The sequence below is a fragment of the Citrus sinensis genome, chromosome 3 (genome assembly GCF_022201045.2).
Source record: "Citrus sinensis cultivar Valencia sweet orange chromosome 3, DVS_A1.0, whole genome shotgun sequence".
Classification (NCBI taxonomy): domain Eukaryota; kingdom Viridiplantae; phylum Streptophyta; class Magnoliopsida; order Sapindales; family Rutaceae; genus Citrus; species Citrus sinensis.
In genome coordinates, this window is record NC_068558.1 from 8,181,315 (window position 1) to 8,197,731 (window position 16,417).

Here is a 16,417-nt window from a genome sequence, read left to right on the forward strand (position 1 = left end):
TGTCCATCAAGACATTGGGATGGTGGTCATGCTTCAGACTACACAAGTCGGTTGCGTTCAGAACAAGTTGACAAACACCACCCACCCACCTCTACCACCAGTCGGTTGCCTTCAGAACAAGTTGAAACGCACATCCCACCAACCTCTACCACCAGAGGAAGATTTGATGGAATGTGTTGATGATAACTTTGATTTTTTGTCTTCTGTATAAATTTCTTCTAGCACAAGCCTTTTTTTTTCCTATCCACTGTAATACTTTTTGTTAATAAAATTGTCAATCATCAACATTAACTCTTTCATTGTATTTGTTCGAATTTTCAGTTAGTATAAATATATTTGCAAACTAATTGATCGGTGAAGTGGATTCTTCTTAAAGAACCGAACAGAGAACTTATGAAGTGCTTTTTGTCCAGGGCAAGAAGTGCTTTTCGAAGTCTTATGTTCTTGCTTCTAAAAACATCGTATTGCTGTAAATAGTCTGTGTTAATTTAGCCACTAGCAATGTGGTAATGTGGCAGTGGCTTGCTTCTTTGTTTTTGAAAAATTTTCCGTCAATTGATCCGGGATTGTATGTAGGGTCGTTAGTAAGCGCAGCCAGCATTGAATTCCCCTTTTATCAATGACAAAGATGATCCTTTTATTTTTGTTAGGGTAGTTTCTTATAGAACCAATAAAATTCTAGATTTTGATAGTTTATTTAACATTAAGAAACAAGTAGAGTACGCAGCCAAAATTCTAGAATTGGTCAGAAAATAGTAAACTAAAATTCTTGTTTCAGTAAATAAATTAGCTCGAAATCCTTCAGAAAATAGGAGTATGAAGCTTTAAAATTTGCTCAGATCGGTCATTGAGCTACTGATACAAGTGTAAGCTTTAGAATATTGTCGTGGCTAGCTAGCTGATACTGAAAGATGAAAGTTAATAGTATTTGATTTGAGCCAGATCCATTACACTGTCAGATGCGCTTCTTATTATTATTAATTTTTTTTCCTGAGTGCAAATTATTGTCACGAAGTCAAGGGAGAAAAGGCATAAAATATTTGGGATACCATTACCATTCAACAAATAAGATTGGTATTGGCCAGCGTTGAGGATAAATCAAATTTCATCATTCAGTTCATTGATTTTCTGAAAGTAGTCTTTTAAGCTTGCTTTAGATAACCCATTTTCTGACTTTCTGTTACGGCCATGTAAAGAAGAGAAAATCGATATATCTGTCGAAATTATAATTTGTGCACAAGAATTGTTAATGCTAGGTCATCGAAGATTAAGAAACAAGTAACTTGTGATTAATAGAAAAAATAGATAGGTCTTGTTCTGATTTCAAAAGAAGAGGTCTTGTTCTAAAGCTAACTAAGAACATAAGAAAAGAAGGAAAGAACCAACAAGCTAATCATAAAGATTATCATCTTCGAACCAACAAGCTAATCATAAACATTATCATCTTCCCCATTTCCATCTGTGATAGAAGAGACTGGAATCAAGTTGTTGGCTGCAACTGCAGTCTCACAGAACCCAAACTCATCTCCGAACCCTCTGGACTGCTGCAAGTTTAAGAAAATTTCCAGTACTTGCATATATCAGAATCGCTTACACTCTTACAAGCATACTTCATAGACTCCTCGAAGTGCTCAGCCTTAATTTCAGCCACTTCATCTTCAATAGCTTCAGGTTGTTTCCCTTTTCTCCTTCTAATATCATTCTCAATTTCTTCTCTTGTTGCATCCTTGCATGCTCGTTGACATATTTCTGTAATATCAGCCCCACTAAATCCTTGTGTAAACTGGGCCAGTTTTTCAAGGTCTACATCCTTTGAGACTGGAGACTTTCTTAAACAGGCCTTGAAAATCTGCAGTCTTGACTTCTCAACTGGCAGAGGTATGTATATCAACTGATCAAGGCGACCTGGCCTTAAAAGTGCAGGATCAATAATATCAGGTCTGTTGGTAACTCCAATCACAAAGATGGTTTTCTTGGCTGACAAGCCATCCATCTCTGTCAATAGTTGATTCGGTATTCTGTCAGCGGCACCACCAGCACCGCTTCCTCTTTGAATGACAATGGACCAGCCCATCGAAGAAGAGCACACATGGAGCAGACAGACAAGCATTGTCAAACACATTCCTGACGTTGGCTTCACCGAAGCGTTGTTTTATTATATAATGACCATAATAATTATAAGTTTTAATCGTTTTATTTTTATTTTTAGAGTATGTTTAATAAATTGTTTAGACATATTTTTTTGTTTAAATATGTAAAATTACATTAAAAAACTCAATTAAAAAAATCTAAAGAACTTCTTAATATGTTACATAAAATATGATAAAAATTCATACTTATATATAATTCAAATAAAATAAAAAGTAATAAGTTTTAGATTCACAATAAATTTTTTGCAATAAAGTTTCTCAAATTTTCCATTTCTTGGGATTTAGAGCTATTAGTATTGTGATACTATTTTTGAGTGTTATTGTCTCTTTCTATTCCTTCATCAAAGATTGAAGTAGGATAATTTTCAATGTTGTCAAAATGAAGATCATATTGCGCATTTCTCCTTATATAATTGTGAAAAAATATGGTTGCAATGACTATTTTCACTTGTTTGGCAAATGGATAGCTAGGCATATCTCTTAAATTCTTCCATCTTTTCTTCCATACGCCAAATGTGCGTTCAATAATGCTTCTAAGCAATGTGTGAGCATGATTAAATATTTCTTGATAACATGTGGGTTTACTACCTTGACGAAAACCTTTGTATGGACCTAAAAAACCACTAATTTGATAAGGTGTGATAACTTATTGAATTATAGGGTTATAATAGGAAATTTAATAAGGTGTGGTAGCTTATTGAATAAGCTGCTTATGAAAAGCAACCTCCTACATATTTTTAAAAGCTACTGACAAAATGAAGAAAATTATGAAATAAGTTGCTTTTACAAAATTTGTCAAATACTATTTTTATCAAAAATTATAAAATAAGTAGTTTATTGAATTTCAACCACACTCCCAAACTAGCCCATTAATACAATGACAAAAAAAGCATCCAGTTTTGTTAGCCGTAGCTCTTGCTAACAGAGTTTTTCCTACACCAGGAGATCCATAGAGCAAAATCCCTTTTGGTGGCTTAACACCAATTGACTCAAAAAGCTGAGGGTGCCCTCAATGGCAACTCAACCAGCTCTCGAATTTGACCCAGTTGTTTCCTCACTCCACCATCTTCATAACTAACACCATCAAGGCTTTCTTTATTCTCTCTCCTCATAGGCTCCCCTTATAAAAAATATTTCAGTCTTCGGAGTGATGGAGTGGTGTGTCGGAAGCAAAATTTGATAGGGAAGCTAGATTTTGTTCTAGTACTGGATCAAGCCAACGCGATTAGGTTGTGCTCTAATCGAAGCGTGATTAGATCTTATTCTAACCCAAAGAACTCAATAAGATTTTTTAATAACGCTCTATACTTCTACAATTATGTTTTCCTAATCACGTTAAAATTTTGTTGCCTAATTACCATTCAATATTGAGATTTTTGAAAATTGTTTATCATAAAGTTTGGATTATATTTAAATATTTAATACCAATTTAGTAAAATGGGTTGAACCATATATAATTTTATGCACTTGTATACAACGAATTTTAGAACTAGGATATGTTTAGGATTGTTTTTTAGAGATTTAAAAGTGATTTTGAAAAATTAAAAACTAATTTTGGTGTTTAGTAAATTTCTTTAAATCATTTTTGACGAAATCACTCTATTTTCTAATAAATTTTGAAAAAAAGAGAAGAAGTAGCTTTTCAAAAGCTGATTTTAAGAAGTAGTTTAATACTTAACATAATTCCATACGTATACTCATATATGTTATAAAATCTAAAATTATCCTTATTAATTGGGAAATAAAATAATTAACTTTAGAGAGATTATTATTATTATTACCTTATATTTAGATAACAAAATAATAATATAAAATTAATAACATAAAATATTTATTTTAGTTATCAAATATTATATTTACACACATAAAAAAATTATGTACATCTATATCAATGTGTAAATAAAATTTATTCCATATTATGTCTAATTTAGTCAGTTTGTTTACAGCAATTTAAAAGTAAGATTTACTAAATACATACCACTGATTTTAAAATTTACATTATTTTCAAAAATAAATTTTACCAAACATTTAACTGATTCTCTTTATAATTGATTATTTTTCAGTACAACTAACAACAGCTATTTTAAAAGGTACAACATTAGCAAACTGGCCCTTAGAACTATCATTAACACATCATAATTGAAATATGCAAATTGATTGTCATTAAAACTAATTAGTTTTAAAGTTAATTAATCAGATTTGTCTTCCAATTCCAAAGTGCCTTTTCATTTTAAAAAAATTAAAAATATATTAATAAGACTCGACAGACAATCCAAATTACTATCATTGATAGCATTACTAATTAACCAGTGTCACACATCTCAAATTTTTTTTATCTTAAAAAATAATCTCAAATGACGTGGCATTCATTAATTCGTTGGTGAACATAATACAATTAATTCACTTGAATCTTATGAGGAATTATCAAGTAATAAATAAATGACATATCATTTAAAATAAAATTTAGGATAAAAAATTTGAAATATTTATCATTACTCACTACTAATTTATCCATGCAGATCCAACTTTAGCATAATCGTTATTGAATTAATAAATTTATTAAGCTCTAGTTCGGGATGTAAATAACATTTCTGTTAATTTTTTTTTCCAAAGAAAGAGCATTCAATGCCAAAAGTGCTTATTACCAATAAAAGCAATGAGAAAAGGACAAATCATTATCCTTTGATAATGAGATAATAAGCTGCAAGTTCTTAGCTGAGCGGCTGCAATTATAAAGGCAACGAAAATAAGGGTGTGAGAAGTGCTTCCAATTTGTCTTTGATCGAACAAAAAAAATCAAGACCATTGGTGAAGTATGGTGCTAGATTCTTCACAATCATGATACACCAGATAGAAAATTCAATTAGGCTCTTTTTGATTTGTTCATTTAGGCCAAGGCCAAGGGCGATTAAATCAAAGGCCTCACTTCGCTTGCAGGCAAGAAGTGCTTTTCAAGCCACATGGTCTTGCTTTTAATAATAAAATTATAAAAAGGCAAGACAAAGACCAAGCTCCAAAAGCCTAAAAGGAAAGCTCCATTATTATAGGCTAAATTAATATAAAATATCTAAAGACATCAATATTTTTATGAGAAATCAAGCAAATGCAAATAAAAATTGAGCTTTGGGTTTTAGGTGAGTGAAGTTTAAGTCAGGGTTTAACACTCGAGGCGCCGCGATCGCTTTCTCCCCACCAAAAAATTAAAGCAAAAGAAAAGTGATTTTATGGTTAAATAAATGCAAGTTTTCATTATGCATAAATAAAATTGTTTTTTAGCCACATCAATAAGACACCAGTAAGTAACTGTTGGAGGAATTAGATGAAATTCTTTCTCGTAATTTTATAAAAATTCAATTGTAAAAATGTGGAAAGAAAAGGATCAATAAAAAAAAAGTTTTGATTTTGTTATGTAAGAGATTTTTTATTCTTTTTTTCCCTATTATTTCATTGAGAGTTAAAACTTAAAAGTTAAAACTAAGAAATTCTAAAAATAAGAATAATCAATGTAATCATATCTATACGAATTAGGTGATTTTCTTCGACCACCTATCTACTATCTTTGTCCATAAAAAAATTTAAAAAAAAAAGATAAAAATTCCTCATTATAATAATAGTTTTTCTGAATCTTCTTTATAAGGGAGTAAAATAAATAATGAGAGATAATCTTTTTATGTTAAAAATTTTATATTTTTAATTCCAAAAATTTACATAAAATATTTATTTTCAATTTTAAAATTTAAAATATAATTTGACAGAAATTCTGTGAGTTGCTTAAAAATTTTCAGCTGCAAAAGCTGTGAAGATAACAAAGCAACGGGTCTTATTCTTCATAAGAATCCAACTCTAACCTCCAAGATTCAACAAAACCAACCAACTTCATCTTTCAAAGTTAGGGAAACCATATATCATTGCTACACAAATTCTCATAGATTCTCAAAAGTAAGCCTTTTTTTTAAACAGTGTTAACAAACTAAAGGAGTTAAAAGGAGCAATTTGTTCTCTCTTTATTTTTCTCTTTAGCTTCGATTTTGGTAAAATGAGCCTGTTCCATTAATTGGGTTTGTAGTTTGTAGGCTGCTCTCAAATGGGTAAAGCTTAGATTTTTGGTAGCTTCTGCAAAAGTGGTTTCTTTCTGTTAGTTTTTGCGGTTTCAAAGGAGTTTTTAGGAAATGGGGTTCTCTTCATTGATGGGCTTGGTTGTAGAATGAAGGCTGCTTTCAATTGGCTGGAGTTTGGATTTGTGATATCTGTTCACAAACGGAGTTGTTTGTTGTAATTGTTGCTTGTGTCGCTGGGCTCTGATTGATTGTCTGAAGTTTATAGACTAAGGATTGGGGAAGGTAGCACTGATTCCTCTTGTTTAAGTGTAATTAACTTATGCTTTTTTTTCCTCTTTTGCGCTTTGTATCTTTGATTGATTGTTCTTCCTTTTTTGGAGGGGTTTCTTTGTGGAATTGATAAATGCAACGGAGATTTAGAGGCTAATACTCAGTTTGGATTTGAACATTGATTAGTTAGGTTTCAGAATTGTGTATTGACCGTAGTGGCAGAGAGGAAAATTTTGCTTGAGTTTGAGTATGAACTGTGCTAAAGTTTGCTTGTAGTGTAGTAGATTATTGGTCTGAAAGTTAGTGGTTATCTGTTTTGAGAATTGGAAAATACTTTGTCAAGTTTGAATACATGGAAATTGTTCCCTTCAGGTTTTTAATGTTGAGAATTGAATCAAAGGGAGATATTTCGGTTGTAGAATTTGGTTAGCGTTTGTTTTCTGTGGAAAGGAGAGTGGAAATGGATTTGTGGGTTGTTGTAGGAGCTGCTGCCGCCGGATATATTGCCAAGTATTGGCAGAATCTTTCGATGGATAGAGATAGCTTATCGGAGTTGTCTTCAAAGGGCTCCAATTTTGAGAAACCTGATTTGCCCAGCTGTCCCATCCGCAGATTGGTGCAGAGGAAGAAGCTACACAAAGATGCTTCTACAAATCAGAGAAAGGTTTCGGATGAGGGATACAAAGATACATGCGAACGAGGTGGTGGTTCAGCGATAGAAGTGGCTTCTACTAGTGAGTTTGATGGTGAAAATCTAGAAAGCTTAGGAAATTACGAGAATTGCAATTTTCTTTCTATATCTACTTTACCGTCTGGATTCTTGCCAAGTGATAACCTAGAAGGAAATGATTGTGATAGTGGATTAAGTGGTGATATTGGTGGTAATGATCAGAATCCTTCTACAAATGAAATGGGTTCTTTTCATGGTTCTGCAAGGAACAAAAGTTATCTGAGTTCTAAAATTTCATATCAGCATTTGATCAGACCTCTAAATTCCCTTGAAAGTTGCCTTATGGCTCAGCTATATCAAAAACACACCAAAATGGAAGAGTATGTGCTTAGTTCCCTTCCATCACCATCAAAACCAACAATTAGGCAATTGTTTGTTACTGATGGAAGCCAGATAATCAGCAGAGCAAGCACTGAATTTCACAATGTAAGAGAAAGGGTTGATGATTACAAGCTGTATAAGGAAGCCTGCTTGAAGAAAAATGAAAATCTGCTTGGGGTCTCTCAGCTGCCCCAAACTGGGTCTGTGGATTTCCCCAAGAAGATGAAATTTAAGTCAGGAAAGGGGCGGTTTGGAAGATTGAGCATTTCCAGTAAATATAGTGACGGATCATACTTTCATTCACAAGGTGCTATAGTTCTCATACTTTTAGTGAAATTTTAGTTTCACTTAAGTACCAAAATCTAATATTGAAGGAATTTATTCTTCTTTTATTGTTTATTTGCATCTTTTTCTTTTCTTTACTGAAAATTGAATTCCTTGTTTACAGAGAAAATCCTAAAGAAATCCCTTTTTCTATGAGATGAAACACCGAACTTGTTCATTGCCGTCATAAAATTTTTCTTTTACACACTTCTTATCATGAATATGTAGCCAATAATACGTAATTGACAAAACCTCATTAGCAACCACTTATTGGACTTTGACAGATTTGTTGCCCTACAACAATTCAGATTGTGTATCTATTACTCTATTCTTTGTTACACGATGTTGTTCTCTTATTGTGACAAAATTCTTATTTATTTATTCTTCAGGTTCACAAGATGCAAAAACTCTCTTCTGTCTTGGAATTTCAATTGGTATTATATCCTCATTTATAGCAAACAGAGGGGAAGTAGACAAATTGAAAGAGTTGTTGAAGCAGACAGAGAACTTGGTTCAAGATTTACAAGAAGAACTCGAGATGAAAGATTCATTGACTGTGAAGGAGCTAGCTAATGAGAATAATGACTCACTATCTGCATGTGACAATTCCTTTAATGACAGCATGCCAAAACATTTTTGTCTGGAACAAAGTAAGGATAACTTAGCAAAACACGATGGTGAAAAATCCTTTGACAAGAATGCTGAGGAGAGTATAGAATCTATGAGTCAAATTGAAGCAGAACTTGAAGCTGAGCTCGAGAGGATGGGGTTAAATATGAATTCTTCTAGCTTGGAAAGAAGATTGTCCGATTTCGTTGAGGCAAGTGTTTATGTTAAGTATGAATTAATTAGTTTCAAGTGGCATGATGTCATTGTAGTGACACACGAGTCTGTCTTTTGTTTGGGTTAGTGTATGACATACTTAAATATGCTTGGAGAATACACCAAAACAATAAATAATAATTCGGAGCTGTTCTTCATTATCCACATTATGCAGAACTCTTTTGAAATTGAATCAAGCAGTCCATGATATAGTTTTATTGGTCTATTTTTGTCATTTTGACTGCATAAGCAGACATAGGTTGCAAGGGTGACTTACGTTATTGTACAAGTATTCAATGCATATGTTATGCCAACACATACAGGTCTAATGTTTTTTCTTCCTTTATCGTGCCCCTGCTTAATATCTCTTCCGAATGTATCATATACCTTCTTTCTACACTTTTCCTTAAAATAAAATCAAGAGTGATGTAAAAGCTGGAATAACATGTTGACTATATGCTGACTAAACCAAACAAAATGAACTACATAGAAAAGGTCTAAAGAAACCTCTTAACTGTCAGATCCATTTAACCTGTAATGTTTCTTGCTTAGATATGTTGTAATAAAGATTTTTTCTTGGGTAAGATGATGCATTGAGCTGTTTATTATGCAAGGGCTAACAGTGGTTAAATGTGCACAGCTTGACCCAGACTTTGAAGCAGATTTTGCACAAGGTGAATTGAAAGCCAACATGATCAATAGAGACAAAACCGACTCCAATCAGGATGCCAGTGGATCCTCCACTCACCACTCTGGAAATTATGCTGTCTCTCCCCGAGAACTGAGCATGCGTCTGCATGAAGTTATTGAATCAAGACTGGAAGAACGTGTAAAGGAGCTGGAGACAGCCCTTGAGAACAGCCAGAGAAAGGTGCAACTCATGGAATCACAGCGTAAGAGTTCTTGGAGAAAGTTCTCAAACAGTCCACTGAGATTTTCTTCGGACGAAGAAAGTAAAGAAGAATGTAATGCCATGGCTGAGCCTCTAGTTATGAATTTGTCAGGGGAAGCTCTAGATGCATACAATGAGGCTTATGAAGAGTTGATGAAGATAGATGACTCAGAAGAAGAAAACTCGCCGTCAGGGGATTTTGAAAATAACCATCAGATCGGTTCACATCCATTTGATCGAAGTGTATCGTGGGTTCACAATGGAATCATAAATGGATCCTCGCCGCATACTGTACACAATAAAGAGAAAATATTGAATGAAGTCCATTCAAGTCAGAGAACAGTGTCAGAAGAGTACAGCTTGAGAGTTCAAGAATTACTTGATGTTGGAATATCTGGAGACGAGAGCAGTGACTGTGAGGTTGAGATGGAGAAGCAACTGATAAAGCAGATTGTGGAGAAAACCAAAAAGGGTTCTCCTGGAGTGCTGAATGCACAGAAGTGGTTATTCTTGATGGATGAAGATAAGCACTGAAAAAATACAAACGGAATTTTTAAAATATGTATAGATACATAACAGATTCGTATTCTTAACCACAGTAGGGCACACATTGTATTTGTTGATTTTGACTCATAAACCCTCCGTCCAGCCTATGATGCTCTTATTGTCTTTTGATTGTAGCACCATAGAACTGGTGAAGGAACATTTCAGTGATTTCACTTCAGGGTCATATATAAACTAGTTTAGAATTTGAGATTCTGATGTGTTGGTTAAATTCTCATCAAACCTATTTTCAACCCAATAGAGCTTTTTCAGTGAGTTATAATATATCCTTCAGTGCTCATTTGAACTTATTTTTCTCTTGACTGCTCTTCATTTTCAGGTGTGAGGACATTTAAAAAAAAAGAGCCATACGTTCACTATTTGCAGTTTATACATAAACGCGGGGAAAAGGATGAGAACGTTATTGTAGACAAAATGAATGATTCTTAGTTAAAGCCTGCAGACGTCCAGTGCTATTTTCATTATTCCCACTTTTTCTCACCTTCTTTTCCCTTTTAGTATATGAGGTTGTAAGTGTACGCAAGCTCACAACAGATGATGTAGATGGCATTTAGGAAACTCAGAAGGGCGCACGAGACCTGGCCGCTAGCGTATACACTAAATCAAGAAATTACTTTCATTATGCATCAGTAATGGCAACTGATGATTCCAGTCTTCTCCCTAAACCCTTTTGTAACTTGTACTTGTTTCTTCTGTTGGTATTACTACCAACCGATGGCTGCTGTGCCTAAATTTACTTATCTCAGATGGAGAAATCCAATAACTAGAGTTGCTGAGGGCTACAAAAACACTCCTAATAAAAAGTTTGTCAGAAGATATAAGAGGGATCCTCTGATCCCTGATTCAGTTGACTACCTGAATGTCAGTGCCTGAGAATAATTCTTTCGGCGTCCTTCGTATTGTAAAGCTAAGTCATTCAACTTGACTAGGACGAGGAATTCCTACTATAGGTCCTAACAAACACTACTCTAAGGAGCCATTTAGTAAATTATTCAACCTGAAATTCCATTAGGATTTATGTGTGTCGGGTATGCTCAACAGAGAGCAGAGATTCATACAAACAGAGCTGCAATTATTCATAGTTAATTAACGACACGCAACTGAAACAATTTTTCTGAGGACTCAGCATCATAGTTTTTTATTGATAGAAAGCACACAAACTGACATCGTAGAGTTCATTAATAACACTTCAAAAAAAAGGCCAAGATGTCTTGGACTATGAAGTTTTGGCCATGCAAGGCTTTCTGTGTCCCCATACACTACAGAATTGTGAGCGGTGACCACTATGATGGTGATTCAGGAATTTTATCTGATCTAGTTAAAATCGAAACAAGAAAACTCACGGTGTTCATTCAAGACAATCTTGGAGATTCTGGGGATTCATCAGTTTGGCATCAAAACCCCTGCTTCAGATTTGAGAAAGGCCATTTTCTGGCTCCGGAGATATGCGACCTTAATCTGAATGCCCATGGATGCGTCTTTGCCAATGTTTAGATAGTTATTCTCCATTTCCTCCTTTTCAATGTGAGAGAGCCTCTTCCTCAGAATCTTGAGCCTCATTTCTGCTTTACGCAAGTCCTTAAAGCATGCAGCGAAAATAGAGTTGGGCAGCTTCTTGTTTATCGGAAGAGAGATTTCCTTGAAGAGAACTGAGCCAATGATATGGTTGCGCATTTGATCAAATCATCAATCTGGGCCCTCCTGGAAATGATCTTCCATTGAGGAGGATGGATATGGAAGATCCAGCGACTAACATGTCACGTACAATGATTTATTTTCTTTCAAACTCTTCAAACTACTTTCCATTTTGAAGATTGAAAGAGGTAAAGAACAAGAAGAAAGCAAGATTGAAGGGCGAATGTAGAATTTTTTTTTTTTTTTTTCTGGAAACGAGATTGCAGGAAAAGTACAAGAAAGAAATGGGAGGGAGGGAGCCTCAAAAGATTCGTTATACGCTGTTGTACTCTTTGGAGGGAGATTTCGAGTTCGTTAGCTAAAGGGCAATTTTGCCACGCACTATAAACAATTAACAGCAATGAATTTGACTATTGAATTATCACCTTAGTCTTCATTCACACCTCCATGCACAGCAACTTATATAAATTTTCTTTTAGTCAATCAGAATTTTAGCCGATATGAGTAAAACAGAATAATTTTATGTAATATGAATTCAATGATTTTTATATATTAATGGAATAAAAATCATATGCACTAATTTGCTCATTGGCATATTTGGTTTGAAGAAATGAAAAGAAAGAAAATGAGAGACAAATAAAAGACAAATAAAAAAGAACAGATAATTTTATCTTTATGTCAAACCAACTAATTCTCTGCCTACACTTTAAAATCTACAGAATGTACTGATTTTACTAAATTTAATTTTTGAAAAAAAAGCCCAAATATTAAAATTAACTCCTCAAAAATCAAAATCAGTGTCAAATGCCAAACGATCACCAAGCCCTAAACAACTTTTTTTAAAAAAATAATAAAGACTATCTAAATTACATTTAGTATAATTTACAGCCACTAAAAATAACCAAAAAGAAAATGAGACAAAGAAGCGAGTTAAATAGAGCCAATCTCATATAGCCATATAGGAGACCCAACAACAAATGGGTAACACAGAACTGCCGCGATCCAGGTGTCGAGACAAAGTTGATAACTTGTAAACAATTCGTAGAATACAACATAATGACGGTAATAATATAAAATTCTTATGCTTTCTAAACTGCAGGGAGAGAGAGAGAGAGTAAAGAATCTTAAAACTACAATTATTTGCTAACAAACTCATGTTTTGTCACCGAGGGGGGAAAAAAAACCAAGTGTTCCTTGTTCATCAAGAAAATCCGGCATAAATAACAAGAGCAGTTCAAAAATAAAATGCGGCCAACACTAAGACAAAGAACAGTCCGACAAATTTTATAATCCTTATGCTATGATCGCTTCCATTGGAGGGATAGGGCAAAACCTTCTATGATACTGCCACTCTCATTGCCTCCCACCAAACCCAACCTCTGGATTTCCGTCAAGCCCAGACTCAGGATTTCCGTCAAGCCCAGACTCAGGATTTCCGTCAAGACCAGCATCAGTGCCTCCAGTGTCACCTGAGAGGTCTCCGAACCCGGTATTTTCATCATACCCACCATCAGTACCACCGGCACCACCAGCAACACCAAAATTTGAACTCCCACTACCATAACCTCCTAAGTTTCCACCCATAGAGTCAGCAGCTCCATCATAGCCAGCATTATTGCCACTACCAGCACCACCGGTAACACCAAAATTTGGGCTCCCACTACCATAACCTCCAAAGTTTCCACCCATAGAGTCACCAGCTCCATCATAGCCAGCATTACTGCCACTACCAGTATTTGCTCCACCTCCATAAACACCGCTATTTCCTCCATAATTACTACCATAACCTCCACCACCATAGCCACCACCTCCATAACCACCACCACCACCACCACCGTAGCCACCACCTCCGTAACCACCGCCTCCAAAGCCGCCACCTCCATAGCCACGATTTCTATCAGCTGCATAATTCACCCTTACACGACGGCCATGAAGATCCTGCAGTACTAGCTTTCCTTAGTTATTACTAATTTTCGAGAGTGAAATCAACCATTGAAGATAGAAAAGATATACAATCCAAGACACTTCATGATATAAAACTAGTCCAAGGGTATCATAGACATCAACAAGTTTTAGCTGTCACCAAACTTGATGCACAAACAGACACAGTCAATTCATGGCACTTACGTTTATATGAAAACTTAAGACCAATTAATCGTTTAGAGATAACCTCACACATAAAGCTCGAAACAAAATTCAATGTACATCATTTTAATCTACCTTTTAGCTGGTGGGGACAGTAAATCAGCTTAGAATGGCCACCAGTTCGATCAGAGCAAAATATGAAAATGGTTAATACTAGTACTATTGCTAGTCTACTCAAAGAGCATATGACAGTAAACAAAACCATATGCCATAAGGTGATTCGCTGGCAACAATGACTGTTGATAAAAAGGTCTGTAGACAAGCACACTAATACTAGTGGCTCCAACAAATGGCAGTTAGATCAGCGACAAGAAAATATATAATCACAAATTGAAAATGTACAACAGTAACAAATCCACGTTAACCATTTGAAATTCACAGAACCTAATTGGAAGCTCAAATGAGCATTCCCTAGTTGCTATGGACTTCAAATCCTTATGGAGAATGAGAAGCCTGCTAACTTTCACCGAACAAAGACAATAATTAACTTTCAAACAACTCGAATATGACACTAAGAATTTACAAAAAGAATTGTGTGACATTCAAGAAAAAATATCACATGACACCAAATACTCAAAAAGTCAGTAGCCTTCTTGTTGGTCGCGTAATACATACTCCATAAAGACCAAATGCATGCACAACAAATCCAACATCATTTATTCAACCTAAAGCAAATTGCATAAGTATTCTCAACCACCAGCAAATGGGTATTTCTTGTCATAAAATCATAGACCAGTAATTAGTACATATCTATATCATTTCAACAACATATATTTAGCAAGAAATTTCATGCCCTTCCCTAGACACAAGAAGCATTAAATGTCACCTGTCCATCCAAGGCTTGGATGGCACTAGACGCCTCCTCCACAGTGCTGAATGTGACAAAACCAAATCCTCTGGATCTACCAGTTTCACGATCCAAAATGATTCTTGCTGCAAATATATTTAGTTGATAAGCATCTATCTCTGAAAATGAAAAGCTTATATACCAATATAAACTTGGACCGTAATCAAAATAATTAGAAAACAGAGGTCGTAGTTGGATTTAGTTTCTCTTGTTTTTCTTGCGTGTGCGCGCGCGCATTCTTGGTGGTATAAAACACACGACCCATCAAACAATCAACCTCATATGTGAAACATTTTATGGTCAAATTGAAAACATCTTTTCATTTCATAAAATCATAAATCACTAGCATAAACTGTTTTAACCATAAAATCACAAGTATATAAATTTGGCAAAAGCTTACCTTCATTGACATAACCATATTTAGCAAAAGCTTCTCTCAAGCTATTGTCATCCATGTTATATGAAATGCCTGCAACCAAAAGCTAGTAGTATCAACACAAATATCACTTATCTAAAAGAAAAAAAAAATGAAAGATAGGCATCACAACTTAAAAAGAGCAGGATGCACCTCCAACAAAAAGTTTCGAAGATGACATGCATCGTATTGCTTGGTAGATGGATGGGTTGGATATAGATGATTCACAACTGATCCGCTTGCCAGCAGTCTGCCTAAGTATATTCCCAACCTTTCTAAAGAAAGCCATTATAATAACCTAAAACAACATATTTAAAAAAAAAATCAAGCTTCAAAATCTGACATAAAGAAGACAAGAGATAAAGCAGAAACATGCTATCAGCATACCATCTAACTCATTTCTTCAAATAAAAGCAAACCATTCAGTCCTTACCAGCCAATTACAATCTAATTAGGCAATGAAGTTCAAGCATACGATAGAGACAAACAACAAACACAGCCACAACCGCGGGCACATTCATAAAAGCTCATAGGAAAAATATTATCAAACAGTTAACAAAACATGCAGTTCAATCAACATCTCCACCTAAAGAAAGAAAAAGAAATGCATCATAACAAAAACTTGCCAAATGATCTATGAATAAAGCAACAATATTTACAACATCCATATTTTCATACTCGTTTTCCCACGCTTTCTCGCCAACTAAGCACGAAAGTCGAACAGAAACACTAAGATCCCTAATATAAACATCAGAAAAGCTAATAAAGCGCAAATTTTTACACACTAGACCAAACTGCTTACAAAACAGAACCCTAAAACAATAGTTTAAAGGAAAAAAAAAAAAAAAGAAACGAAAATCGAAAAGAAAATAAAGAGAAAATCGAACGATAGAAAAATCTTGATCAAGAACCTAATCGATTAGTTTTTACGGTTTTTTTTCTTAAATTTAAAACATAGTTTCGAAGCATACCTTTTGCTGAAAGAAGAAACTAAAACCCTGTGATCGAAAAGGGGTTTATGTAGGTAAAATGAATGAGGGTTTGAGTCGACTCTGGAAAGGGAGAAGAGATCTGGTCCGTTGGATTTTGTACGTCCTGATTTGGACCGTTGGATGCGGTACGTGGCGGTGAGGTTTGAGATATTTGTTAGTAGACATAATCTCGCACGTGTGAGCTTATTGGGTTCTCAGGCTTTTCCCTATTTGCCCATTTAAAAAAAAATTAAAACAGAGAAATTCAAATTA

General features: G+C 34.6%; 2 protein-coding genes and 1 pseudogene across 2 annotated transcripts; 1 reads left to right on the top strand and 2 right to left on the bottom strand.

Annotated features, from left to right (window-relative positions):
* Positions 1-1,341: 1,341 nt before the first annotated feature.
* On the bottom strand, positions 1,342-3,262 carry LOC102617963 (cell division control protein 48 homolog D-like; annotated as a pseudogene).
* A 2,654-nt stretch (positions 3,263-5,916) lies between these two features.
* On the top strand, positions 5,917-10,323 carry LOC102625165 (uncharacterized). The gene is made up of 4 exons (XM_052438480.1): positions 5,917-6,490; positions 6,851-7,836; positions 8,243-8,673; positions 9,316-10,323. Exons 2-4 carry the CDS (start codon positions 6,939-6,941, stop codon positions 10,099-10,101), a joined length of 2,115 nt encoding a protein of 704 aa, XP_052294440.1. The 5' UTR covers positions 5,917-6,490; positions 6,851-6,938; the 3' UTR covers positions 10,102-10,323.
* Positions 10,324-12,881: 2,558 nt separating this feature from the next.
* LOC102625620 (glycine-rich RNA-binding protein 2, mitochondrial) lies at positions 12,882-16,276 on the bottom strand. The gene is made up of 5 exons (XM_006477610.4): positions 16,145-16,276; positions 15,327-15,471; positions 15,159-15,227; positions 14,738-14,844; positions 12,882-13,704 (listed from the first exon to the last, which is right to left on the bottom strand). The coding sequence occupies exons 2-5, from the start codon at positions 15,460-15,462 to the stop codon at positions 13,120-13,122; spliced, it is 897 nt and encodes a 298-aa protein (XP_006477673.2). The 5' UTR covers positions 15,463-15,471; positions 16,145-16,276; the 3' UTR covers positions 12,882-13,119.
* Between the last annotated feature and the right edge of the window lie 141 nt (positions 16,277-16,417).

Bases quoted from the DNA above. Each gene is read 5' to 3' on its own strand.
- LOC102625620 (XM_006477610.4), bottom strand. From the start codon at position 15,462: ATGGCTTTCTTTAGAAAGGTTGGGAATATACTTAGGCAGACTGCTGGC. The intron at 14,845-15,158 runs GTAAGCTTTTGC...ATATATTTGCAG, and splicing joins ATATGGTTATGTCAATGAAG to CAAGAATCATTTTGGATCGT. The intron at 13,705-14,737 runs GTGACATTTAAT...CTAGTACTGCAG, and splicing joins TCCAAGCCTTGGATGGACAG to GATCTTCATGGCCGTCGTGT.
- LOC102625165 (XM_052438480.1), top strand. From the start codon at position 6,939: ATGGATTTGTGGGTTGTTGTAGGAGCTGCTGCCGCCGGATATATTGCC. The intron at 7,837-8,242 runs GTGCTATAGTTC...TTTATTCTTCAG, and splicing joins ATCATACTTTCATTCACAAG to GTTCACAAGATGCAAAAACT. The intron at 8,674-9,315 runs GCAAGTGTTTAT...AAATGTGCACAG, and splicing joins GATTGTCCGATTTCGTTGAG to CTTGACCCAGACTTTGAAGC.